Source organism: Mytilus californianus, unplaced genomic scaffold (genome assembly GCF_021869535.1).
Source record: "Mytilus californianus isolate M0D057914Y unplaced genomic scaffold, xbMytCali1.0.p SCAF_18, whole genome shotgun sequence".
Lineage (NCBI taxonomy): Eukaryota > Metazoa > Mollusca > Bivalvia > Mytilida > Mytilidae > Mytilus > Mytilus californianus.
Genome location: NW_026262666.1, coordinates 6,394,400 through 6,421,826, shown reverse-complemented (window position 1 = coordinate 6,421,826; position 27,427 = coordinate 6,394,400). Strand labels below are relative to the sequence as shown.

Genomic DNA, 27,427 nt, shown 5'->3' with positions numbered 1-27,427 from the left:
ATGATTTTTTGGGGGTTAGGACCTTCTGGGAATTGAAGGGGTTCAAAGTTGGTATTATTTTTTTTTTTACATGTCCACCGTACATTCTTTCGGCAAGTCTCGCCAGCTCCGTACGGCAAAGTTCGACATCGGACATAGCTCAAATGAAAGGTAATGAATCAGAGCAGGACCCACTGAAATGATTTTTTGGGGGTTAGGACCTTCTGGGAATTGAAGGGGTTCAAAGTTGGTATTATTTTTTTTTTTACATGTCCACCGTACATTCTTTCGGCAAGTCTCGCCAGCTCCGTACGGCAAAGTTCGACATCGGACATAGCTCAAATGAAAGGTAATGAATCAGAGCAGGACCAACTGAAATGATTTTTTGGGGGTTAGGACCTTCTGGGAATTGAAGGGGTTCAAAGTTGGTATTATTTTTTTTTTTACATGTCCACCGTACATTCTTTCGGCAAGTCTTGCCAGCTCCGTATGGCAAAGTTCGACATCGGACATAGCTCAAATGAAAGGTAATGAATCAGAGCAGGACCAAGTGAAATGATATTTTGGGGGTTAGGACCTTCTGGGAATTGAAGGGGTTCAAAGTTGGTATTATTTTTTTTTTTACATGTCCACCGTACATTCTTTCGGCAAGTCTCGCCAGCTCCGTACGGCAAAGTTCGACATCGGACATAGCTCAAATGAAAGGTAATGAATCAGAGCAGGACCCACTGAAATGATTTTTTGGGGGTTAGGACCTTCTGGGAATTGAAGGGGTTCAAAGTTGGTATTATTTTTTTTTTACATGTCCACCGTACATTCTTTCGGCAAGTCTCGCCAGCTCCGTACGGCAAAGTTCGACATCGGACATAGCTCAAATGAAAGGTAATGAATCAGAGCAGGACCCACTGAAATGATTTTTTGGGGGTTAGGACCTTCTGGGAATTGAAGGGGTTCAAAGTTGGTATTATTTTTTTTTTTACATGTCCACCGTACATTCTTTCGGCAAGTCTCGCCAGCTCCGTACGGCAAAGTTCGACATCGGACATAGCTCAAATGAAAGGTAATGAATCAGAGCAGGACCCACTGAAATGATTTTTTGGGGGTTAGGACCTTCTGGGAATTGAAGGGGTTCAAAGTTGGTATTATTTTTTTTTTTACATGTCCACCGTACATTCTTTCGGCAAGTCTCGCCAGCTCCGTACGGCAAAGTTCGACATCGGACATAGCTCAAATGAAAGGTAATGAATCAGAGCAGGACCCACTGAAATGATTTTTTGGGGGTTAGGACCTTCTGGGAATTGAAGGGGTTCAAAGTTGGTATTATTTTTTTTTTTACATGTCCACCGTACATTCTTTCGGCAAGTCTCGCCAGCTCCGTACGGCAAAGTTCGACATCGGACATAGCTCAAATGAAAGGTAATGAATCAGAGCAGGACCCACTGAAATGATTTTTTGGGGGTTAGGACCTTCTGGGAATTGAAGGGGTTCAAAGTTGGTATTATTTTTTTTTTTACATGTCCACCGTACATTCTTTCGGCAAGTCTCGCCAGCTCCGTACGGCAAAGTTCGACATCGGACATAGCTCAAATGAAAGGTAATGAATCAGAGCAGGACCCACTGAAATGATTTTTTGGGGGTTAGGACCTTCTGGGAATTGAAGGGGTTCAAAGTTGGTATTATTTTTTTTTTACATGTCCACCGTACATTCTTTCGGCAAGTCTCGCCAGCTCCGTACGGCAAAGTTCGACATCGGACATAGCTCAAATGAAAGGTAATGAATCAGAGCAGGACCCACTGAAATGATTTTTTGGGGGTTAGGACCTTCTGGGAATTGAAGGGGTTCAAAGTTGGTATTATTTTTTTTTTTACATGTCCACCGTACATTCTTTCGGCAAGTCTCGCCAGCTCCGTACGGCAAAGTTCGACATCGGACATAGCTCAAATGAAAGGTAATGAATCAGAGCAGGACCAACTGAAATGATTTTTTGGGGGTTAGGACCTTCTGGGAATTGAAGGGGTTCAAAGTTGGTATTATTTTTTTTTTTACATGTCCACCGTACATTCTTTCGGCAAGTCTCGCCAGCTCCGTACGGCAAAGTTCGACATCGGACATAGCTCAAATGAAAGGTAATGAATCAGAGCAGGACCCACTGAAATGATTTTTTGGGGGTTAGGACCTTCTGGGAATTGAAGGGGTTCAAAGTTGGTATTATTTTTTTTTTTACATGTCCACCGTACATTCTTTCGGCAAGTCTCGCCAGCTCCGTACGGCAAAGTTCGACATCGGACATAGCTCAAATGAAAGGTAATGAATCAGAGCAGGACCCACTGAAATGATTTTTTGGGGGTTAGGACCTTCTGGGAATTGAAGGGGTTCAAAGTTGGTATTATTTTTTTTTTTACATGTCCACCGTACATTCTTTCGGCAAGTCTCGCCAGCTCCGTACGGCAAAGTTCGACATCGGACATAGCTCAAATGAAAGGTAATGAATCAGAGCAGGACCCACTGAAATGATTTTTTGGGGGTTAGGACCTTCTGGGAATTGAAGGGGTTCAAAGTTGGTATTATTTTTTTTTTTACATGTCCACCGTACATTCTTTCGGCAAGTCTCGCCAGCTCCGTACGGCAAAGTTCGACATCGGACATAGCTCAAATGAAAGGTAATGAATCAGAGCAGGACCCACTGAAATGATTTTTTGGGGGTTAGGACCTTCTGGGAATTGAAGGGGTTCAAAGTTGGTATTATTTTTTTTTTTACATGTCCACCGTACATTCTTTCGGCAAGTCTCGCCAGCTCCGTACGGCAAAGTTCGACATCGGACATAGCTCAAATGAAAGGTAATGAATCAGAGCAGGACCCACTGAAATGATTTTTTGGGGGTTAGGACCTTCTGGGAATTGAAGGGGTTCAAAGTTGGTATTATTTTTTTTTTACATGTCCACCGTACATTCTTTCGGCAAGTCTCGCCAGCTCCGTACGGCAAAGTTCGACATCGGACATAGCTCAAATGAAAGGTAATGAATCAGAGCAGGACCCACTGAAATGATTTTTTGGGGGTTAGGACCTTCTGGGAATTGAAGGGGTTCAAAGTTGGTATTATTTTTTTTTTTACATGTCCACCGTACATTCTTTCGGCAAGTCTCGCCAGCTCCGTACGGCAAAGTTCGACATCGGACATAGCTCAAATGAAAGGTAATGAATCAGAGCAGGACCCACTGAAATGATTTTTTGGGGGTTAGGACCTTCTGGGAATTGAAGGGGTTCAAAGTTGGTATTATTTTTTTTTTTACATGTCCACCGTACATTCTTTCGGCAAGTCTCGCCAGCTCCGTACGGCAAAGTTCGACATCGGACATAGCTCAAATGAAAGGTAATGAATCAGAGCAGGACCCACTGAAATGATTTTTTGGGGGTTAGGACCTTCTGGGAATTGAAGGGGTTCAAAGTTGGTATTATTTTTTTTTTTACATGTCCACCGTACATTCTTTCGGCAAGTCTCGCCAGCTCCGTACGGCAAAGTTCGACATCGGACATAGCTCAAATGAAAGGTAATGAATCAGAGCAGGACCCACTGAAATGATTTTTTGGGGGTTAGGACCTTCTGGGAATTGAAGGGGTTCAAAGTTGGTATTATTTTTTTTTTACATGTCCACCGTACATTCTTTCGGCAAGTCTCGCCAGCTCCGTACGGCAAAGTTCGACATCGGACATAGCTCAAATGAAAGGTAATGAATCAGAGCAGGACCCACTGAAATGATTTTTTGGGGGTTAGGACCTTCTGGGAATTGAAGGGGTTCAAAGTTGGTATTATTTTTTTTTTTACATGTCCACCGTACATTCTTTCGGCAAGTCTCGCCAGCTCCGTACGGCAAAGTTCGACATCGGACATAGCTCAAATGAAAGGTAATGAATCAGAGCAGGACCCACTGAAATGATTTTTTGGGGGTTAGGACCTTCTGGGAATTGAAGGGGTTCAAAGTTGGTATTATTATTTTTTTTACATGTCCACCGTACATTCTTTCGGCAAGTCTCGCCAGCTCCGTACGGCAAAGTTCGACATCGGACATAGCTCAAATGAAAGGTAATGAATCAGAGCAGGACCCACTGAAATGATTTTTTGGGGGTTAGGACCTTCTGGGAATTGAAGGGGTTCAAAGTTGGTATTATTTTTTTTTTTACATGTCCACCGTACATTCTTTCGGCAAGTCTCGCCAGCTCCGTACGGCAAAGTTCGACATCGGACATAGCTCAAATGAAAGGTAATGAATCAGAGCAGGACCCACTGAAATGATTTTTTGGGGGTTAGGACCTTCTGGGAATTGAAGGGGTTCAAAGTTGGTATTATTTTTTTTTTTACATGTCCACCGTACATTCTTTCGGCAAGTCTCGCCAGCTCCGTACGGCAAAGTTCGACATCGGACATAGCTCAAATGAAAGGTAATGAATCAGAGCAGGACCCACTGAAATGATTTTTTGGGGGTTAGGACCTTCTGGGAATTGAAGGGGTTCAAAGTTGGTATTATTTTTTTTTTTTCATGTCCACCGTACATTCTTTCGGCAAGTCTCGCCAGCTCCGTACGGCAAAGTTCGACATCGGACATAGCTCAAATGAAAGGTAATGAATCAGAGCAGGACCCACTGAAATGATTTTTTGGGGGTTAGGACCTTCTGGGAATTGAAGGGGTTCAAAGTTGGTATTATTTTTTTTTTTACATGTCCACCGTACATTCTTTCGGCAAGTCTCGCCAGCTCCGTACGGCAAAGTTCGACATCGGACATAGCTCAAATGAAAGGTAATGAATCAGAGCAGGACCCACTGAAATGATTTTTTGGGGGTTAGGACCTTCTGGGAATTGAAGGGGTTCAAAGTTGGTATTATTTTTTTTTTTACATGTCCACCGTACATTCTTTCGGCAAGTCTCGCCAGCTCCGTACGGCAAAGTTCGACATCGGACATAGCTCAAATGAAAGGTAATGAATCAGAGCAGGACCCACTGAAATGATTTTTTGGGGGTTAGGACCTTCTGGGAATTGAAGGGGTTCAAAGTTGGTATTATTTTTTTTTTTACATGTCCACCGTACATTCTTTCGGCAAGTCTCGCCAGCTCCGTACGGCAAAGTTCGACATTGGACATAGCTCAAATGAAAGGTAATGAATCAGAGCAGGACCCACTGAAATGATTTTTTGGGGGTTAGGACCTTCTGGGAATTGAAGGGGTTCAAAGTTGGTATTATTTTTTTTTTTACATGTCCACCGTACATTCTTTCGGCAAGTCTCGCCAGCTCCGTACGGCAAAGTTCGACATCGGACATAGCTCAAATGAAAGGTAATGAATCAGAGCAGGACCCACTGAAATGATTTTTTGGGGGTTATTACCTTCTGGGAATTGAAGGGGTTCAAAGTTGGTATTATTTTTTTTTTTACATGTCCACCGTACATTCTTTCGGCAAGTCTCGCCAGCTCCGTACGGCAAAGTTCGACATCGGACATAGCTCAAATGAAAGGTAATGAATCAGAGCAGGACCCACTGAAATGATTTTTTGGGGGTTAGGACCTTCTGGGAATTGAAGGGGTTCAAAGTTGGTATTATTATTTTTTTTACATGTCCACCGTACATTCTTTCGGCAAGTCTCGCCAGCTCCGTACGGCAAAGTTCGACATCGGACATAGCTCAAATGAAAGGTAATGAATCAGAGCAGGACCCACTGAAATGATTTTTTGGGGGTTAGGACCTTCTGGGAATTGAAGGGGTTCAAAGTTGGTATTATTTTTTTTTTTACATGTCCACCGTACATTCTTTCGGCAAGTCTCGCCAGCTCCGTACGGCAAAGTTCGACATCGGACATAGCTCAAATGAAAGGTAATGAATCAGAGCAGGACCCACTGAAATGATTTTTTGAGGGTTAGGACCTTCTGGGAATTGAAGGGGTTCAAAGTTGAAATTCAAAGTGTACGGGTTTTTTTTTAAACAAAAAAATCTTTACATTTCTTTTAAGTAAGGATGCATGCCGTACAAAATAGTGCACGTAAACTTTCAATTCAAAATATTGTTTGTGGGCATGAAATGTACTCTTACAGTTTGTTATTTTGTATGTTTTCATTTTCAGTATAGGGAATAGACATTAAAAGTTCCTTTTCTAGAAAATAAAGGATATTTGAGGATGCCGAGTGTATGGAAAGCCAGTATATAGTTATTCTTTCGCACATAATATTTTCCTTATTTCTTTTATTTGAACAAAGGAACAAGTTTAAGTGAATAGTTATTCTATGCTCCGCCTACGACAGTAAAACCCATAATATTATCTGGTTTTTGTGTTCGTTCGTTAATTCGTTTGTCCGTTTGTCCGTCCATTCATACATCATTAGAATGACGTTTGTGTTGAATCTAGTCTAAGATGACGTTGTAGTCAGATCAACTTGAAACTAGGTACACATGTTCATTAAAATATGTACTTTTTAAATTATTTACGGTTCACTGAATATTGAAAACGATTTTGCGAGCAAATCATCATAAACAAACACTCTTGTTTTTTTTTTTTTTTTATTATTCAAATTCTAAAAACTCTTTAGCTTTTTATTCTGATTTCTAAACCGCAAAGTACTATTGTATAGCCATTATGTGCTTGAAGGATATACGCTCCGTTTTTAATATTTTGTTTACAATAATTAATTTATCTTTGCGATCTCGGTTTAGAGTTTGGAAAACAGAGAAAACGTAAAGAAGACGTCAAAATATGGATTACTTTATTTCCCAACTAGTCCTTCTCCCGATAGAATAAACTCCGGAGAGGGGCGCACCTTTATTTATATAAATACATATATGATAACATATAGTATGTGTTCGAATGTAGGGGAATAAAAATAGTTCGTTAACAAAGAATGTTCCTTAGCTTTTTGTGTGTTTTTCGCTGTGCATTTACTGATTTTGTGTCATGGAGGGATACCCCATATCCTTTGTTTTTCTATTGTATTAAATTGTTTTGACTTTTACGTTTTTTTGGCACGTTATATTTTACTCATTGATATTGATGCAGCCATTTAGCAACCAAACTAGTTAGTGCATTCAGCTACAGACGTCATTCGTATTGTAGTGTCCCTTCTCCCTTAATTTGATGGACATTTCTGGTCGTTTAAACGTTAAAAAACAATATATATACCGTACTGGTAGATAGATTTTCTTTTTAACAGAACGTTGTTTCATAATGTGGTTTTGTAGTTTTCTCATATACCACATAATGATTCTTAGACAAGTTGATTCTCATTGTGTTCTTTAGTGGTCGCTAGAATTGGTCGCTAGCTTGATTGGTCGCTAGAATTGGTCGCTAGCTTGAGTCTGGTTTTTTTTACAACAATATGATAAAATATATTTTTTTAATATAATATTATTTCAATAAATTCACAGGTTGATCATCATGATCATGCCATGCATGAATTGAAAGAAGAATACAGCACAAGAACAATGAAATAAAATAGCAGATATTACTATAGTCAAGTATAGTTGGGAACAAAATTACAAACAATTGAAACAAGGATCACTTAGAACAGGAGATATATAAGAAGAAGTAGTGAATTGATGGAAAATAATACCGAAAGTGAGGGTGAAATATTTCATGAAATAAAAAAGCGAAATGAGGACACATCTGAAAATATTGGAGAAATAAAAACGATTAATAACGAATGAAGACAAGCAGAGGAAGAAAATTCGGCAATTGAAATATCAAGTAGTGTAAAGGAATGACGAATGAAGAGATAACAGCGCATAAAAGCGACGAAATGGAAAAGGACAAATTGTCAAAGAGAGACGAAAGCAAGGAATCCGACGGAGAAGTCTCGAGTAAAAATGAAAGCAATGGAATCGACGGAGATGCCTCGAGTAAAAAGGAAAGTAATTTAACCGACGGAGAAGTCTCGAGTAAAAAGGAAAGTAGTTTAACCGACGGAGAAATCTCGAGTAAAAAGGAAAGCCTATACAAAACATCGAAAACTCAGAAGAGAAATAGATGTTCTATTTGTGATAAAGAATTTCAGGCCCCATCACAATTAAGACAGCATGAAAAAACACACATGGGTATAAAACCGCATTCTTGTCAGGTATGTTTTAAACAATTTCTGAATAAGTCGAATTTGTTCCGTCATCAACTAATACATACTGGTGAGCGGAAAACTTGTCCCGTGTGCAATAAAACATTCGCTGCATCATCGAACATGATCGAACATCGACGAATACATACGGGGGAGAAATTCTATCAGTGTTCTATTTGTAAAAAAGAATTCCTTCGCAAGTCTTGCTACATAAGGCATAAAGCTACACATTCAGATTTAAAACCATTTCCATGCGATATTTGCAGTAAACTTTTTAAAAGTAGAGACACATTGGCGAGCCACAAAAAGATACACAGTGGCGAAAAGCCATTTAGTTGTTCTGTATGCGGAAAAGACTTTATCGACAAGAGCCATCTGAGACGACACGAACAAATTCATGTTCATAAACCTGCCTTTGGTACCGTGATACATAAAGGCGTCCAAAAAACTTTATATTTACAAAAACACCTAAAACTGTATGGCGACGAAAAGCCTTTTGTGTGTACTCTTTGTGGAAAAAGATATAAAAAGTCGTCAAGTTTAAGATTACACGAAAGGGTACATAGTGGAGATTTGAAAACATATACATGTTCAACTTGTGAGAAAGATTTTAGAGGAAGATATGATTTAACAATCCACGTCATGAGAACACATTCCGGTGAGAGACCTTTCTCGTGTTCACTATGCAATAAAACATTCAAGTGTAGAACGGACTTAAACATGCACAAACGTATCTACACTGGCGATATACCTTATTATTTCTGTACAGTGTGTGATAAATCGTTCAGCGCGAGAACGACCTTGAAAATCCACATCGATGTTATACACAAAGGAGCCAAGCCTTATAAGTGTTCAGTTTGTGGCAAAGATTTCGGTAGAAAGCAAATTATGCTTAAACACGAGAAGACCCACAACAAAGAGCGACATATCTGCAAAGTTTGCAATAAGGAATTTACAAAGGCGAGTGTCTTGGAAACCCATGTAATCGGTCACAATGGACAAAACCCATATATTTGTTCAATATGTGGTAGAGGTCTCAAGTCACCCAAATGTTTGAAGAATCACATGAAAACTCATGAGGAATACAGGAAGTCATACTTTTGTTCTTTTTGTCAAAAGGAGTTTATTTCCAGACCTGGCTTACGAAAACACGAAAGAGCTCATTCTGGTGATCATGGAAATAAACGTCACAAGTGTCATTTATGTGATGAAGCTTTCGTGACTACACATTCCTTAGAAGCACACATTTTTACACATACTGGAGAAAAGCCATACAAGTGTACTATTTGTCATAAAAGCTTCGGAACAACGAAATACTTGAAAACGCATGAACGAAGACATAAAAAATCTACACATAGTTGAAACAATTATTTGTTGAAATGATCTAACATGTAATGAGCCGATATGGAAAAAAAGTCATTGGATTTGTTACCCCTATTATTATTTTTTTTTTTGTAAATACTAGACACTAGATTTTAATGTAGTACTTACGAGATAACGAAATACTTAATTTGTATAAACATATCATTGTCATTTTGTTTCTTTTGTTTCTTTTCTGCACAGGCACTTGTCTCAGAAAAAAAAACCTATATATACCTTAATATCAGTCTTTTTCTGAATGTTATTCCGACAGCCGAGACATAACTCTGTGTCAACAGTTTATTTAAATAATAGTTTATTTAGGTAATTTAAAAAAATCTATAAATGCAACTAATGATTTCATTATTTTGTTCTAGGATTTGTATAGTCTTACAATACAAATCCTTGTTTATGTTTCACTTATTTTTTGTTTTCATTTCATTTTCCTGATTGTACCAATCTGTTCTGATTTTTTTAAATTTTTTAATGGAAATAAGTGATATTATAAAAGTACATGATAATTTTTACCTTTTCACAATACCCAATACTACGTGTTAACTGTAAAAAAAACTAAGTCCATTTATCAGTAATATACGGAAAATATTTTCAAAATTTTGCTCTAGATAATGTTTTTTGGTCATTCTCAATTTTAACATGTGTACATATGTCTCTGACGGACAGCAACATTGCTAATTTATTATTAATTCAAAATCGTTACATGGGTAGACCAGCTAGTGGGAAGGACTTCGAAATGTTTAACAAACAGGTATGTACAAACGACGATGTAACTTAAAGAAACTATTGTCTATTGTTAGAAGTTCCTTCTGTATCAAATTAACTTAAGCAGAAAATTTAACATGGACAATTGTTAATTGATTGTAAGTAACTTGACCATGGTCTAAGGGGCAGGGCCTCAAACTAGTCGTCAAACTGATAATATTGCAACTTTACAGAAAAAATATTTGGTCTGTGACAAGAAGTTCACATCAACTAACTTTACTTTAGCAGAAAACTTAAAATTGCTAATTAATTGAGTCACTGAACCATGTCCTAGGGAGCAGAACCTCAAAATAGTTGTCACACTGATGTGCATTGAAAGTAATGCAACTTCATACCAAATGTAATTGATCTATCACAAGTAGATCCTGTCAATCTAGCTCAAGCAGAAAACTTAACATTGAAAATTGCTTATAAATTCAAAGTCACAAGACAATGTCCTAGGGGCAAGAGCCTCAAAATATTCATCAAACTGATATGTACTGATAGTATTAATGCAACTTCATATTTAATATCAATGATTTATCACAAGTAGTTCCTATCAAACTAACTTAATCAGAAAACTTAACATTGCAAATTGCTTATCATTCCAAAGTCACTAGACCATGTCCTAGGGGCCAGAGCCTCAAAATATTCATCAAACTGATATGTACTGATAGTATTAATGCAACTTCATATTAAATATCAATAATTTATCAAAAGTAGTTCCTATCAAACTTACTTAAGCAGAAAACTTAACATTGCAAATTGCTAGTTCAACGTTGCTGGAGCATGACTTAGGGGCCTAAACAGAGGCGGATTTAAGGTCGGATAATTTAGGTGCAATATACAGGGAATCACTGAAATATGAATAGAGTGCCCCCCCCCCCCCCTCTTAGGCAGTCAGCAGGCCCCCTCTTATAAAGTTTTCTAGATCCGCCACTGCTAGAAATAGTTGTCTTGCTGATATATACTGATAGTAATGCAACTTTGTATTAGATATCAATGATCTATCGTAATTCGTATCAAACTAACTTAAGCAGAAAACTTACAATTGTTGACGCCACCACCGCAGCCGTCACCGTCACCTGATTAGCAATCCCTATGTCTCGCTTCCCGTAACTTTTGTCGCAGACAAAAATGTAATATTTGTGAATTATGACCATTCATTTTGTAAATATTAAATATATGTGTGCTTAAATTGTAAGTGATTCTGACATGGGCTTTGGTATTTTGGTACTTTTCCCCCTATAGTTATGTATATCTTTGGGCTTGCATGTTTACATGATTATTAGGGGCGACATCTGTTAACGTAAAAATGAGACCGTATGTGCCACAACTCATTTGCACCAATAATTTGTTTATGCCACTAGGTCTTAGAAAACCGTGTATCATTTTGCACCCAAAAAAAATAGAATACACTTACACCAGTTCATAGATAAAATTTTATATTGATTTTACACTATATAATTGAAATCTTTTTTGAAGACAAATAGGAGTGAATCGAAATGATAGCAAGTGACAATGTCCCTTGAATATATGTAAAACAAAGTCGTCACTACTACAAGTTCTTGTATTTTCTGAAATTCGTTTTAGTTTTAATGTCTGACCTAGATAGATTGATTGATTGATTGTTGGTGTTTTAACGCCACTTTTGGGCTATTTCGTGGCGGCCAGTTTTTATTAGTGGAGGAAACCACCGACCTTCAATAGGGAAACTGACAACCCTAGTCAATTAAGATATGAGTCGAGTGCACCCACACGAGCGGGGTTCGAACTGACAACCTCAGTGTTGACTGGCTATCGATTACAGTAGTTACTCAGTGGCTTAGACCACTTGGCCACCGAGGCCACTGACCTAGATAGAACAGAACCTTATAAATATCTACTCTTCTGTATTTACCAATACTCTTTTTTCCCCCTAAACAGTCAGGGATATAAGGGGACGACCATTTGATATTCTGGGGGGGGGCCAGGAGGATTTTGAAAATAAATAACTCAGCCTTGATAATCACAAAAATAAATGGTTTGTTCTGTGGTAGTTTGAAAATAAATAACCTGACTTGCAATGTATTAAAAATAAATAACTCGGCAGGTCTATTTGAGAGCATGAGATTGCACCAGATTCTTCCTAAAATTCAACTTTTTTTTCAAAAAAAAATCGGGAATCACTTCCCAAATCTTTGAATAATAAAAGTATAAATATTATTTAAAATACTTGAAATGTCTGAAAAATGGGTTTCATTTAACTTGAGGTATATTGTCTCAGGAACACTTAACTCACTTTTATTACATATGGCAGTAACTACATTCAGGCAAATGCCTCATGTAGGAAATTTCAAAACCAAAAGCTTGTCTTCATATCAAATTGTTTTTGCGGCAAGAAGCAAGTTCTGTTCTCCCTCAGACGTAGCTCCTGTTTTTTGGGGATCAATGTTTCTTATTTATTTGTCTTTTGTTCATTGATTGCCTTCTGTATTCTGTTAGTGTTGCATTCCTTTTGTAATTTAGTAATTTTGTTATTAACTTGATCAAGAGTTTAAAAAAAACAGCAGCCACATACTTAACTATGTGAATTAAATTTTTGCTTTATCTTTGTCTTTTGATGTTGTTCCTAAAAACTTAAGTCTTACACTGAATCTATACATGTTGCTTTGAGACCAAAATTTGTCAAAAAATTATTAAAACAGAACCTTCATTTTCAGATTAATAAAGGGTATGGGAAACACATTTTGCATAATTAGTTCTATAGCAACTTGGGGACTTCAGCGGCTCCAAAACCCTTCAAATTTTTTTTAGCCTCGCTCCGCTCGGCATAAATCAATTGGAATACTTAAAAGACGCTAATTACAGCCAATCTTTAATATCTTGTATGTATGCAATACATGTATATGCAGTTGGGAATTCAGAAGATTCATTTCTACAGATGATGATGATTAATTCTGATTAAATGGTACATTATGATTGGACTATTCATGTATAATTTATAATAAAAAATGAATTTAAAAATTGTATGTTTTCAAATATTATAAATATAGTTGTGAAAATAAATAATCAGTCCCTTGCTTTAATGAAAATGAAAAATCTTGCTTCAACAGTGCAGAAAATAGATAATCTGTCCTCTTAGTTTACAAAAATAAATAACCGATCAAAAACAAATCCTCCTGGCCCCCCCCAGAATATCAAATGGTCGTCCCCTAACTCTATAGGGTTATTACAGAAAAATAACATACATTTGTTATTGTGGACTAAAAAATCAAAGAACTGTGATAACATATGTATGTTACATGTTTCAAAGGGACAATATACATCATTAGTTTAGTGAAAATGTATACAAGTTCTATTGATATTACTATTGTCTTTATGTATACTTAACTATAGAAAGATATAACAGTTCATAGTTTGCCAATCTTGCTTAGTACACCTATCTTATTACAGAAAAAATATGCCTGGAATAACTAAAGGGTGTTATCACAGTTTCTCTATATCACTCCAAAGCATTTGCTCTGACATAAATCATGCTTAATTACAATGTATTTTAATTTAATGTAAGAAATAATGACCAGAGCATGTAATAAGGTTCTGCGCAAGCTTCCCAGTAATTCCCAAGTGTCTCATATAATAAGTTACATTCCTTTAATAACTAAGCCTTGTTATTACAGCTTAGTTTATCCCTTAAAAGCCTCGTCTCATTGATTTACCATGGTTAATCAAAAATGTATTATTTTAATTAAAAAATTAGTTATCAAGGCTATGCATTTAGTTTCTGCGCAAAGTCTCTAGAGTTCCCTAGAGCCCACTATAAATTAAAATATTTTTGATTTATTTTACAAATAACAAACATATGTTATTACAGATTCAGAAAATTTAAGGAATAAAGAGTAGACAACTCATGAAAGTATCTGTAATAACACACGCAAGTTATTTTCTGTAATAACCCTATAGAGTTATATCTCTGACTGCTAAAGTATTGTATTTTATGTACTATACTTTGTTAAAGACTAAGATATCTATCATGTTAATGATTGATTGTTGGTTACTTAAAGTCCAGTGGCAAATATTACATGTAAATTCAGGACGAGAATATATCAACAATACATAAAATTGGTATTTTGCAATATTATTATGGTGTAATACAGCCCCCTCAAAGAGTTGTTGCAAGGAGTCTTCAAGCACAGGGAGCTCAAAAGGACACCTGACTTTGGAAAGGGTTTTAGTGTACGTTGGAAGAAGACCAATATTATCATTATTTAATATGGGTCCTGTGCCCTCAAAGAGATGTTTAAAGGAGTCTTCAAGCACAGGGAACTCAAAAGGACACTTGACTTCAGTTTTTGTGTCTGTTGGAAGAAGACTAAAAGCAAACTTCAGGGGCGTTTCTATGATATTTCAGCGAACAAATTTTTGGACCTTTTTTTTTTGCTAAAAAACATAAACATGTAATGGTTCCAGACTTGGAGCACATATATTTTATAGTCAAGGTGTCAGGGTTTGACATTTTTTATGCCGAATTCTCTCCATTAATTGTAGATGGTATAGGCTATTAAAATGATTGGAAGGATCTTAAAAGCAATAGACCAATAACGAGAAATTCCAAATTCTAGGGTATAAGGCGTTACTTAACATTTTAATAGTCCTAGTCTAGTTCTGATAGGTGGTATATGGTACATAAATAAATATGGAGCTTGAACTTCATGGCAAAATGTAGGTCAATGTCACTTAGTTACTCAGTAATGGATAATATGATACTACCAAAGGCTACCCAGATGGGAAGTAAAAATGCTATACCAAATAAACATGTTACTAGTATAAATGTACCGTAACGAAAAACCTAAAATGAACACAGAAATACTGACGGACTCTCAATATTCAATACAATATTAGCAGGTCACGATAGTGTTTTTTTTTTTTTTTTTAAAAGGTGGGGGGGTGGGGTACCCCCCATTACGCCCTCACCTGGACCCGCCCCTGATCTTGTTTCTAAGCTCAATCTTTTTTATCAATCTCTCCAAAACAATTATTTCCTCATTTCAAACAAACAGAAGAATGGTAAGATTTCCTTGAATTTTCATTAGAAGGCTAAGCTTACCTACACAAATTATAATTACTGTTTGTTTTGACTACACTTAATGTTAACCAGACACTATTCCTTGAATGCAAACATTTTTAACTGTATAATGTCGTGGCACCCTTTTTTCAGCAGATCAAATGATGTAATTATTCAAAGAATAAACCCATTATAGGTGATAATTGGATGGTTTAATTAAATTGTGTATTTAATGGCTTTACAGGTCACTTAAGGGAGTAGACCTTTGTACAGGGAGATAACTCTTTAAATCATTCATGAGGTTGTAAATGTCAAGTTTCATCAATGTATTTTAACTTTTTCCTGAAAGAGATTGGAAATAATCTGTGTAACCTAGAAGATTAATATTTATGAAAATGGTTGACACAAACATACTGATAATTTAAAGAGTTATCTCCCTGAAACAAGGTCTACCCCCTTAAATTAGTTGTTTTTACTATGTTTACAAAAATAAGTGTTTTGAAGATGGACCTATGCAATATTAATTTTAAAGCGCACCAGTTTCAAACATAGTTTTACAATGTTACCTTGATTTTTAGAGATGGACTGGAAAAAAACTTTTTTTTAAAAACATACAAAATTAAAAAGATTTCATTCTGAGCCCTTCATCTAGGCTGGATTTGTCTGATGAATAGATAGATTTGATTTTGATTTTTGGTGTTTTAACGCCACTTTTAAGCACCGCTTTTGGGCTATTTCGTGGCGGCCAGTTTTTATTGGTGGAGGAAGCCGGAGTGCCCGGAGAAAACCACCGACATTCGATAGGAAAACTGACAATCCTAGTCAATTAAGATTGGTGTCGAGTGCACCCACATGAGCAGGGTTCGAACTCACAACCTCAGTGTTGACTGGCTAGTGATTACAGTAGTACTGTAAATTCAGAAATTATTGCGTGCATTTATTATTGCGATTTTTCAAGAATAGACAAAAATGCGAGTTTAATTATTGCGATTTCGAAAATCTGCATACAGATCTATGTTTAAGTTATCAGAATGCGAGTTTTTATTATTGCGATACTCATACAGTCGCATTATTCGCATTAATAAAAACCTCGCAATAATTTCTGAATTTACAGTAACTACTTAGACCACTTGGCCACCGAGGCCCCCTAAATAGATAGAGAAAAGATCCTGACATGTTACTGTTTCCATTAGTTATTGATTTTGCTATGTTATTTTATAGTATGTAAAATTTACACTTAATCAAAATCATAATTACAATTAAGTGGTCATTTAAAAATGTATTAAAAGGTTTATTATGTAATAGGGATGTTGGATTATTGCTATTCTACCAAATTTTCACTTGACCTTAATGACTGATAATTTCCTTTCTCAGCAAAGTAGAGTGAAACTAAGAGCCCATGTGCTGTTGTCAATGTAAACATCAAAGTCGTCATCAATTGACGATATCAATCAACCGCACAAGTGAAAAACAACTGCCATATTCCTAACATGGTGCAGCCTACAGACATTTTCCGAGTAAAATGTACGGTTAAACCTGGTTTAATAGTTAGCTTAACCTTCCACCTGTATGACAGCTGATTATAGTTTTGTTTTATAAGAACAAATAAGATTTTATGAAATCACATTTTAATTAAGCATCAAATAAGCACTGTTAGATTTATAGGTCCATCCTGTCTTCAACTCTCACCACTGCCACCAGATGTTGTGTTATTTGTATTCTGTGATTTTGTTACTGTAGACTGAGATGGATCCTGTCTATCAGGCGATAAAGATTGCTTTGTAAAGTCACTTAGATTATTTATCACAGGAAATATGAGTTTATGAAATTCTTCTTTTCTTATTGTCAAATGCTTCACAATTTCATTAGGTTCTGTCAATAGATGAGGTGAAACCTGAAATAAATATATAAACTGATTGATTGTTAATTGCTTATTATAGATCTAATGGCAAATATTTCAGGGTCAACCTAAATTCATATTCAGGATGAGAACATGTTAATGAAATATGAATAACCCTATTGTACTTGACCGAGACAATGCAGGATTTTTTTAACATGCTTGTACACAAGGTAACAGTCCACAGAAAGACATGTCACTCTACCCAGACACATTATTTCGACTCAGAGCTGACCAGTCCTTGCTCTTACTCCTTAATGACACATACTTAGCAGAGAAGCAGCAAATACTAATTTTAAAGTTTTGGTTTGAATCACCAGGATTTGAACCCATGACCTCCCTCACTTGAGGCAAACACACTACCACAGGATCACAGAGGCAGTTTATCTGTGAACTGACTGTTTTCCTAAATCTCTACATATCAATATTCATAATGACAGTTTTCATCCAAAAAAGGGACTGAATGAGAATGTACATATTGTTGGGTTGCTGTTGTGTTTTATACAAACACCCTTTATTTGCCTTTGTTTGAAAATTATCTATTAGCATTTTAATATCAAAGACTTAAGTTTGACTAAGCTAGGGATCAGACCCAGTAACTCCTCACTCTAGGCAAATATACTATCACCTAATCAACAGGTTAGGTATCATAAGTAAATAATGGCTTGGGAGCAACCTGTAACACTATAATTTACCTTTAAATCTTTAATCTGATTATCTCTACTGGAATATTCTCTTAAAATGTAATCTTGATCAACCTGTAATGTAAGAAACAAAAACGGTGATCCAAATGTTCTCAAAAATATGGTGAACAAAAAGTTCTCCAACAAATATGGTAAACAACAATTTCTAAAACCCAGGCCATAATCTTGCCGGCGAAATGACGATTTAAGTTGCCAAAGAATTTTGAAAATTGCTAAATCTCGCCGGCCGACTGACTTCATAGCGAAGTCAAATCGCTATCAAAATCGGTAAAAGGGAGACAACTTGTGATTGACAAGTCTCACAGGTAAAAAAATGGCGGCTGACAAGGAAAATCGAGATTTTCGAAACGACCCAGGACTAATACTGTAAACGTTCAAATTAAATAAATACAACGGCGACTTTGAACATCCTCGGATATAACTTTCAAAACTGTTCAAACGGAAAACTGACCGTCTGTTTAAGTTATCGTTTTACGATGATTTTCATCTCAGGATGTTGCGTAATCACTCAGCTGATTTGTTTTATTTTTATTACCTACACGAGTCGATCAATTTTACTATTCGGTAAGAAAGGGTGGGAATTAACGGTAGATTTATTATATTCATTGAATAAAAATTGAAATATAAAAGGTAGAAAGACAGCTGATGGATAATGTGATTGCAAACGTACGACACTCGACCAGATTGTGATCAGCAGTGGATTTATTCTCATGACCACTTCGTTGATATGGATGATATTTTTTTTAAAATGATAGAAATTAGCTCTTTATCGGATAATTAACTTGAGAATAAAGATATTTTCATTTATAGACTTACAATCTTTAACGATAATCTCAATTTACTACAACTAACATAAATGTCCTGGACATTCAATAATGTTTTACAAAACAATGACAAGTGGTGATATAAATTAAATTCCCAGTCATGTGAAATTCATCATATTTTTCTGGAGTTTTAAAAACAAATTGAGGCAGATGCACATGAATTTAATGCATCTTAATCTTGATAATATTACTAGGCTACTCCCTCATGTCCCAATCAACAAATTTTATTTAGAACACATTATGGTATCAATAAATAAATAACAACTATATATTGTCTAAACCTTTTTATTAAGAACTTTCTATATATACATTGTGTACAATAACATATGAAAAAACTGCAAGGACATCTTTTATTGAATATAAAACAATTTCCTTAGTGATAAGCTTGAAAACACGATGCAACCGAAACGGTAATGGAATCTCACTTCTCCAAAGGGTTGACCACTTCTCCCTTCTCTCTCATGGAAAGAGAAGTCATTTCTCCCTCTTCAAAATCCTAGATTAGGCCCTGCTAAAACCACTTTCTTTTGAGATTTGATGTTAATCATGAGTAATTTAAAATTCAGAAATGTCTTATAAATATTACTATGAACAAATTCAATAACATGTGTGAATAAACTATTCATAGATACCAGGATTAAAAAATGCCCTTTTTGTCCACAATAGACTCATTAGACTGGAATCACGAAAGTAAAAAAGTCCAAATAAAGTATGAAGTTGAAGAGTATGACGGACCCATCAGAGTTCAAAAGCGAAGAAAACAGTACACTATATGAAGTACAAAAAATTTAAATTCAGGTCTGAATTAACTGCTTGCCACTTGAAGTAATGTTTATACTTCATGACTAAAGTCCCATAACTCTAGTTCTTAATCAAAAGTTCTTAAAATGTAATATGCTAGTTATTTTTCTTCAGTTGTAATACAAGTAACTGGTGATGTCAAAGTTTCATTAGAATAAGTAATACCTTAATATATTATCTATACAGTAAACATGCATTTTGCAAAATATTCCGTCTATTTTGGAAATATGTATATATTTTACTGAATATTATCCTTATTGGAAATTTAATTTTGTTATAAATTTACACAATGACAAAAAGCCCAAAATACCAGGTTGAAATAAAACTGCTGACAATTTTGATATGCATTGTGTAATTACTAAATTGTATACTGGTATATACAAAATTATAGAAACTTATACCTCATGATAAATTCTGGTCTCGTTCACACGAATCATTACACCATCTACTCTCATAAACAATCGTAACAAAATGAAAAAACTGGACGGCATAATTCTCTACAAAATAAATATATATACATTTATAACCCCAGATTTAACTGAATGAAAAAACTGGAAGGCATAATTCTTTAACAAAAATACATTAACATAAATATAATCCAAGAGATTATTTCTGGCTGCACGTCGTTGGTCACTATTTGTCTGTTTTTGTACTTCAGTTTTCTTGTTTGTTTTACTACCCAGTTTCATTGGTAATTCCTGTTCCTCTGGAATCATTTATTATTGTTAGTATTAATTTTTGAGGATTGAGGAAAAATTGCATTTAAGGATGTTCGCTACTCTGTTTCAAAATAACTAACTTTTTAAAAGACTATTATTAATTGATAGTATATAAATAAAGGAACTGAAAAAGCAGAAAAAAATGTAGGTTTGTGTGCTTGTTTTAGAGCTATAAGCCATTGAAAATTTGGCAGGAAATAATTCTCTCTGGACTTTTCTTACATTTAACATTGGCACCCTTTCTTTCAAAAATTATGAAAAAATAACAAAGATTTTATAGGATTTTCATATATGGCTTTTTAAACTATTTATAATAAAATTATAAAAAGAAAAGTAGGGGTTGGCGGGGAAATGTTTTTAATGACACTACATGGATAAAACCAGAGGATTCTGAATATGTGGCAAAAATTCAAAAACAAGAGGAGCAAACTTCCTTAAGTAGCCACCAAACCAACAATATGTGGTATCCAACGTACGAATAACAATGAATCCACAGTATCCTTTGTATGCATGAATAACATTTGGATTGACTGATTGTTAGTTGTTTAATGTCCAGTGGCAAATTCTTCATGCATGTTCAGGAAGAAACATTTAGACATTTGAATATTGAATATCTATTTGAAATAATTATTTATAAAAAAAAAAAAAAAAATATACAACATAAAATTGGCATTTACAAATATAGAGTAAAAAACTTCCAACATAACAAGATAGTAACCCATTGAAGCACAGGTTAGAGATACTTATAATACATTTGTACATATTTATTAACCTGGGCTGTTCTAAATTTTTGGGGTGGGAGGGGACAGGAGGCACTTAAATTAATTAAATATTGATGGTTGCATTTTCTTTAAAATTTTGTAAGAAACATATATATGTAAAATGAATATTTTTATGGGTGATCAGGGTCTTAAAAGAGTGCTTTCCATGCTCCCGATGCATTTAATTCTGGAACAGACTCAGCCATTCTACATTTATGAACATACCAGGGGCGGATCCAAGATTTTAGGTTAGGGGGGGGGGGGGGGCGTAAACTTAAATATTTTTGAGGTAAAATTATCGAAATATTCTTTATTAAGCTGAGGACAACCCATGCTTTGCAAATTTTAGGGGGGCGCACACCCGCCACACCCCCGCCTGAATCCGCCCCTGAATACAATCAAGAGTAAAGCTACCTCATCTATTGAGAAATTTCCTAAGTTTTATTTGAAAAATAGAAATGCAATATACTATAAAACAAAATATCATTGTGAGAAATAAATATCATACGCATAAGTCTTGTTACAATAACAATGATACTGATATACTTACAATTTTAACATTTAATTCAGAGGTGCCATTGTCAGCCAACTCATCTTCAAATAATAACATGTCTTCATAGAACATAATTTTATCTCTTTTTTTAAGTTTCTCTAAATCTATTCTCTCTGTTGTAGGCTCTACCTTTAAATGAAAAATGTCAACAGGTACTTTTAAACATGGAGTGCAAAAATTGATATTCTACCCAATTCTAATTTACCTCCACTTAAACCTCTTTGGTTTCATCAGCACAATGAATATCCCCATTCGAAATCTGAGTAGTGATCTAACGCAGCAATTACATAAAAATACAAATGGTTGGCAAGTAAAAATTTCATCCTATTTCCATGGAGGATTAACGTTGAAATTTCTGTGAAGTTTTCACATTTAATCGAGACCTCAGTTTTATATATAGTTTAGTTACTTGTCTACATTACTAGTACATCAACAATGCCAATACTGTACAAATAAATTCCTTATTCTGTTAGCCTATCAATGTTTTGTTTACAAGTCAACAACAAACATGGGTAGGATTCTTTATAGAATTAAACTCAATTTAACAATGTGATTCATATGACAACTACCAAGAGAAAAACTTAGCCATGAAATTAAATAAAATGTAGATTTTTTCATTACATTTTTTTTTACCTTCAACTGAATTTCATTTGTACCAAACAATGAGCCTTTATAATCTGTTGTGTATGTCCAATCAAATGGTTTTATTACATCTTTGATATGTTCACAGTCTGACCTGAAAAGTAATGAATCCAGTCACATTAATATTGTCAACATCAAACAGCTCAAATACATTGGTTGATACCAATCTGTCGCTGAAATAATTTTTTACAACATATTTCCTTTTTTTAATCATTGTTAATGTCTGTGTCATTCCTAACTGATGATTAGAAGATCAGATAGACTATTTTCATATTACTGGTACCAACTTTTGACCCTGGTGTAAAAAAAATATTTTTACATGTTACCTACTTGTGATAGGCCGTTCTGTTGGCAGGTGAGAGCAAATACTGTAAATTCATTCATTTTCAAGTATACCAATTTTCATGGATTAAAGGAAATTTGTATTTTCTTTCATATTTTCTTTCATGGTTTTGCCAAAGTTTGCAGATTAGACTTTGGAAAATTTGTAATTCATTGGTCATTTGAATTCATGATTCACATATACCCACGAAATCTACTAACATTGGTATCCCGCAAATAGTGATGAATTCACAGTATAAAATACACAAAAAGACATTTTAAATCAAATTAACCACAATTACTAGCACTTGCCAAGACTTATTTTTTCGATGTTTGTACATGTACTTTTATTATTATTTGTAAAGTAAATGAAGACTTATATTGTACAGCAACATACATAATATTTTCCAAAGAAAGTAACAGAACTAAAATCAATCAAGTACTATAATCCTACTAATAAGGGGAATACTTATTTAAGTGATAAGCCCTCTCTATCATGTCTATACATTTACTTTGTGTCGTTTGCGAATGTATACTTTTTGTGATTTTCTTTTTTGTTAATATATACTAATTAAGAAAAATTCAAAGTTTGACATATTTGCCCAGAATTATCTTAAAATCATTTTCTAATTACAAAAGACATAAAAATAGATTACTAGGGAAAATTTAATTGGTTTACAGTTCAATAGACAATAAGAAAAGAAAGGAATAAAACATCAAGGTAAAGTTCTAATCATCAATTTGAAACGTCCTTCTTATGTTACCTTTTTAACCATCTAGTAAACACTTTTCTATAAAAGCAAAGATAAACTTAATAATAACAAACCTAGCCTGTCTCCAAGCATCAGAAACAGCCACTTTGAGTAAATCATTTCGAGGGTCCACTAGTTTAAGAGCATCAAGGGCATTGAACTCCAAACCAAATCCTGCCGAATGTTCTAAACGTAGTAAGTTATCAGCAAACACCATCTCAGGGACTTGCGGGAGCTCCAATTGACTCTCGAATCTAAAATGAATTAAAGAGACTCACTCAGAACTGAATCTATAAATGAGTTAGTTTGAACACATTGCATATAGTTACGTTTCAATATGATAATCTTTATATTTGACTAACCCAATTGAAACATGCAGTATAACATGTATAAACAGCTCTGAAAAAAGATCATTAATAGATCATATTGTAATAGCTTGAATTAATAATATAGTATGAATAACACCTCCACGCAATGTAGATATAAAATATGTGTCTCTTATCATTGAGAAAATATGTCTCTGTATATTTGTTTTTGTTTATTTTTGTCTATTTTTGTATTTGTATTTTGTAAATGTCAGCTGGTATCATTCCTGTATTGGAATTTACACCGATAAAATTATTTGATTTGATTTGATTTATATGAATCAAGGAAGGCTACAAGAAATTTAAATTGTTCAGAAAGACTAGCGGTCAGTATAACAAGTTGCATTTGTCTGATTTATGAAGGACTTAAACCTCCAACATGGCAACTAATGGGAAGGAACTCTTGCTTAAATTGTGTCGATCGAAACATTTCAATTGATAACTTATATCCTGGTCTACTTAATTTTAAAAATAAAATATAAAATAGATAGCTATTGGTATCTGTTTGTTGCTCATTTTACAAAATTCCTCCCAACTCTTTTAAGGTACAAAATGTTAAAAAGTTAATTTCTAATTGCTATTATTTTAGTAGGTTTTCTATATGAGTTGGATTTCCAAATAATACAGCATATTAACCTGAGGAAAATCGATATGAGTGAGTCATTTTAAAATATCTCTTGAGTATATCCCAAATATGTAAAATATAACAAGTTTATCACCTTTAATTAGCACATGATGCAATAGACTTCAATCTTAATTGACTAGGATCTAGTCAGTTTTCTTGACCAAGGTTGGTAGTTCTCTCCAGGTACTTTGACTACCTTCACCAATAAAAACTGGCAAAGATGGAAAATGGTGTTAAAGATTAACAATCAATCAATCAATCCAAATTTTGCAGCATTCATCATGTTTTACACTGACTGATTGATTGATTGATTGCAGTTTAATGCCATGTCAGCTCAAACATTCTATGTTGTGGCGAGTTTCACAGTGAATCACTCAATTTTTTTTTAGTGTACTACAGGTTTGTGTAATTTATGGCCATCTTTTCATCATTACCTCTCTCGGTCTGGACCTTCAGATTTCAGAATGTGTGACTTTATAGACGTACATCGCCATGGTCCAAACTGGAATTTCTCTGTAACAGATCTAGCTTTTGCTGCAGTGCTATCTCCTCCCATCATCCTGAAAAAAAATACCCAGTATATAAAATTGGAAAAAAATATTCATCTCATGCATACCTATACGATATGGAAAATGTGAAACAAACAAAAGATCTAACACTACAATGTATTGTAGGCTGCTGCTTTTATCTCACTGGGACACTTAAACAACAACAAATTCAAATCTCCTATCTTAAATCTGCAGTTAACGACATATAGAACAGAAGGAGTTTCATTTTGTAAACGTGGCATCGGCTTTGAGATATAGAAAAAAACAAACTATGATTTCTTTTTGTTCAATCATTAATGAAAGTTAAATGAAATAATAATTAGCTTATAACAGCCAGTTTGGTTCAATTTTGTTAAAATAAGCAAAAAAATATCGATGATAAATTATTAACTTGCAAGTGAATAATTTGACCTCATTGAACCCATATTCATGTGACCATCAATTTAATCCCTTAGCTGGAGATGGATTACACATGTATTCAGCTATTAAAGATAAAGAATGTCAACATTGAAAGTGAAACCAGGATGAACTATTTGGTTGACTGATTTGATCCACTAAAAAATCATTCTTGTACAGGTAAAAACAAGTTTGAACATAATTTTTAACCTACAATATGAAATCAAACAGACGTAGAAAAATCCAATTGCAAATGGTGGCTTTCTACTTATATTTATGTTTTGATGGATTGTGTCAGGCTGAACATGCTGAAGTTGGCTCTTTTAAATCACATGAATTGTTAAAAAATATTTTGAATTTTCTTTTTGACAGTTTTTTTTTATTTGCATAAAAACAATCAAGTCTTTAATAAGACTGGGAACAAAAGTTTTTAAAACATAAAATTAGTTAGATTTATTTGTACAATTATCATGATGGGGACAACAATGCTGCAAATTGCATTTTTTTGGTAAGCAGAATGGAAAAAAGTTTTAAACAAAAATATGTGTATACATGTAAGTTAGCAAATACAAATAGAGAGTTTCAAAAAATTCAAGACACACAAATGCAAGTCAAAATTATTTCTGAAGTGTATAAAAGCAGTATAAAACCATATAAAATATTCAGTATTCAATATTCAGTTTTTTGCGATTATACTATCCGGAGATTATGTATCATGGGGGTCGGTCTTTTCACCACCGAACACCCAAAAAGACCACTAACCTTTAAGAAAAACAGTAATGTTACACAATAAAACAATAAAATCGATTAAATTACGTAAAATCTAATCCTATTGTCATGTTTTTCACATTTTTATGTGCATTAATGATGTTAAAGTTGAGAATCAAAATTAAAAAAAAAACGCTTCCGGATCCAGCAATATTTTTTCCGGATTTTAATACATTGTATTTCATTGTATATTATCTTATGGTCTTTACTTTTCAATTATTAGAAATAAATTGTTCAAGTAAGCATGGCAAGTTAAAACACTTTATTTAATGTGAAATTATCACAATAATTGTATTTAAAAAAATGTAAGACTTGAAAGTGTACTGTTCTGACTACAGCCCTGCAAGACTGTTCTTTTTGGTTCTCTTGTTATCATTTCTTATAATTTAATTTATGTATATATATGTATAAACATATTCATCCTTGTTCAGAAGGTAAGTCAAATATATAAATAAAGATGAAAACAATATATTTAGGTGTGTTAGATGCCTAAGATGGTATTTTAATGTGTTCGGTGGTGAAAAGACCTACCGTGTATCATGATACCAAAAAATATTGTTTTGTCAAAGGTGGTGAAAAAGAAATTGTTCCAGGGGAAACTCTAAAAGACATTGCAAAACCCCCAAAGGTCACAAATCAGATTTGACTATGATGTTTTAGAGCCACTCATATCAAAACGATTATTGGATTGTTGTCAGTGAAAAAAATGTGCTTGCTTAACGTGCAAAACGATGGATACCGCTTAGGTCGAAGGCTCAAGCATATTCCGAAAATAAGATGCTACAGGCCTCTTTCTAAATTTCATCAATTAACATAGCGAGTTTGTCTAGATATTCACTTGTGTACCTGATTGTAAAAAAAACAAAAAAAACAAAACTTTTTATATGTTTGCCATAAACAGGTTAATACAGATGTCGTAGTGGTTTTTTTTTTAGTTAAAGCTGTATTACTGGAGTCTAACCGAATTATTAAATTAATTAGACAAGAAGTTTTATACTTGTGTGTATTCTTATTAATATAATACTTTTTAAAGGAACATAGAAAAGATAACAAGACTTTTGCGACTTTTTATGCGGAATTATGTGCGAAACGAATTTACTGTCTTCTTCTTCTTTAAGTGTAGCGATCCTTCATTTATTGAAAATTATTCGCCGGGCGTCGACTTTAAAAAAAATCATGATTTACAACGTAACCAGGAAAAAGAAACAAAATCAAAAATCAAAATATATATAGATATAAGAAGATGTGTTATGAGTGCCAATGAGACACTCTCCATCCAAGACATAATTTATAAAAGTAAACCATTATAGGTCAAAGTAGGTCTTCAACACGGAGCCTTGGCTCACACCGAACATGTACAATTCAAAAATAACATTTAGATAAAACTATATACATTTGATAACAAAATAGTTATATATAATTAAGGGTAGAAAATAGGGATTAGAGCAGATTCTAAGATCATACTCTTGAATCTCTGTACTGTACTGCATGAAACTATTTGTTGTGGCAAATGATTCCAATCTTT

General features: G+C 34.4%; 2 protein-coding genes across 3 annotated transcripts; one reads left to right on the top strand and one right to left on the bottom strand.

The window, feature by feature from the left end:
* Positions 1 to 7,436: 7,436 nt before the first annotated feature.
* Positions 7,437 to 9,724, top strand: LOC127726755 (zinc finger protein OZF-like). Its single transcript, XM_052234212.1, has one exon. It carries the CDS (start codon positions 7,717 to 7,719, stop codon positions 9,424 to 9,426), a length of 1,710 nt encoding a protein of 569 aa, XP_052090172.1. The 5' UTR covers positions 7,437 to 7,716; the 3' UTR covers positions 9,427 to 9,724.
* A 7,113-nt stretch (positions 9,725 to 16,837) lies between these two features.
* On the bottom strand, positions 16,838 to 26,804 carry LOC127726628 (TIP41-like protein). Of its 2 annotated transcripts, none has more exons than XM_052234047.1 (8): positions 26,749 to 26,804; positions 24,625 to 24,750; positions 23,275 to 23,454; positions 22,119 to 22,221; positions 21,483 to 21,614; positions 19,854 to 19,949; positions 17,819 to 17,881; positions 16,838 to 17,120 (listed from the first exon to the last, which is right to left on the bottom strand). In XM_052234047.1, the coding sequence occupies exons 2-8, from the start codon at positions 24,747 to 24,749 to the stop codon at positions 16,905 to 16,907; spliced, it is 915 nt and encodes a 304-aa protein (XP_052090007.1). In that variant the 5' UTR covers position 24,750; positions 26,749 to 26,804; the 3' UTR covers positions 16,838 to 16,904. The 2 variants fall into 2 exon arrangements, with proteins under 2 accessions (XP_052090007.1, XP_052090008.1); XM_052234048.1 differs by lacking the exon at positions 26,749 to 26,804 and adding an exon at positions 26,642 to 26,682.
* Between the last annotated feature and the right edge of the window lie 623 nt (positions 26,805 to 27,427).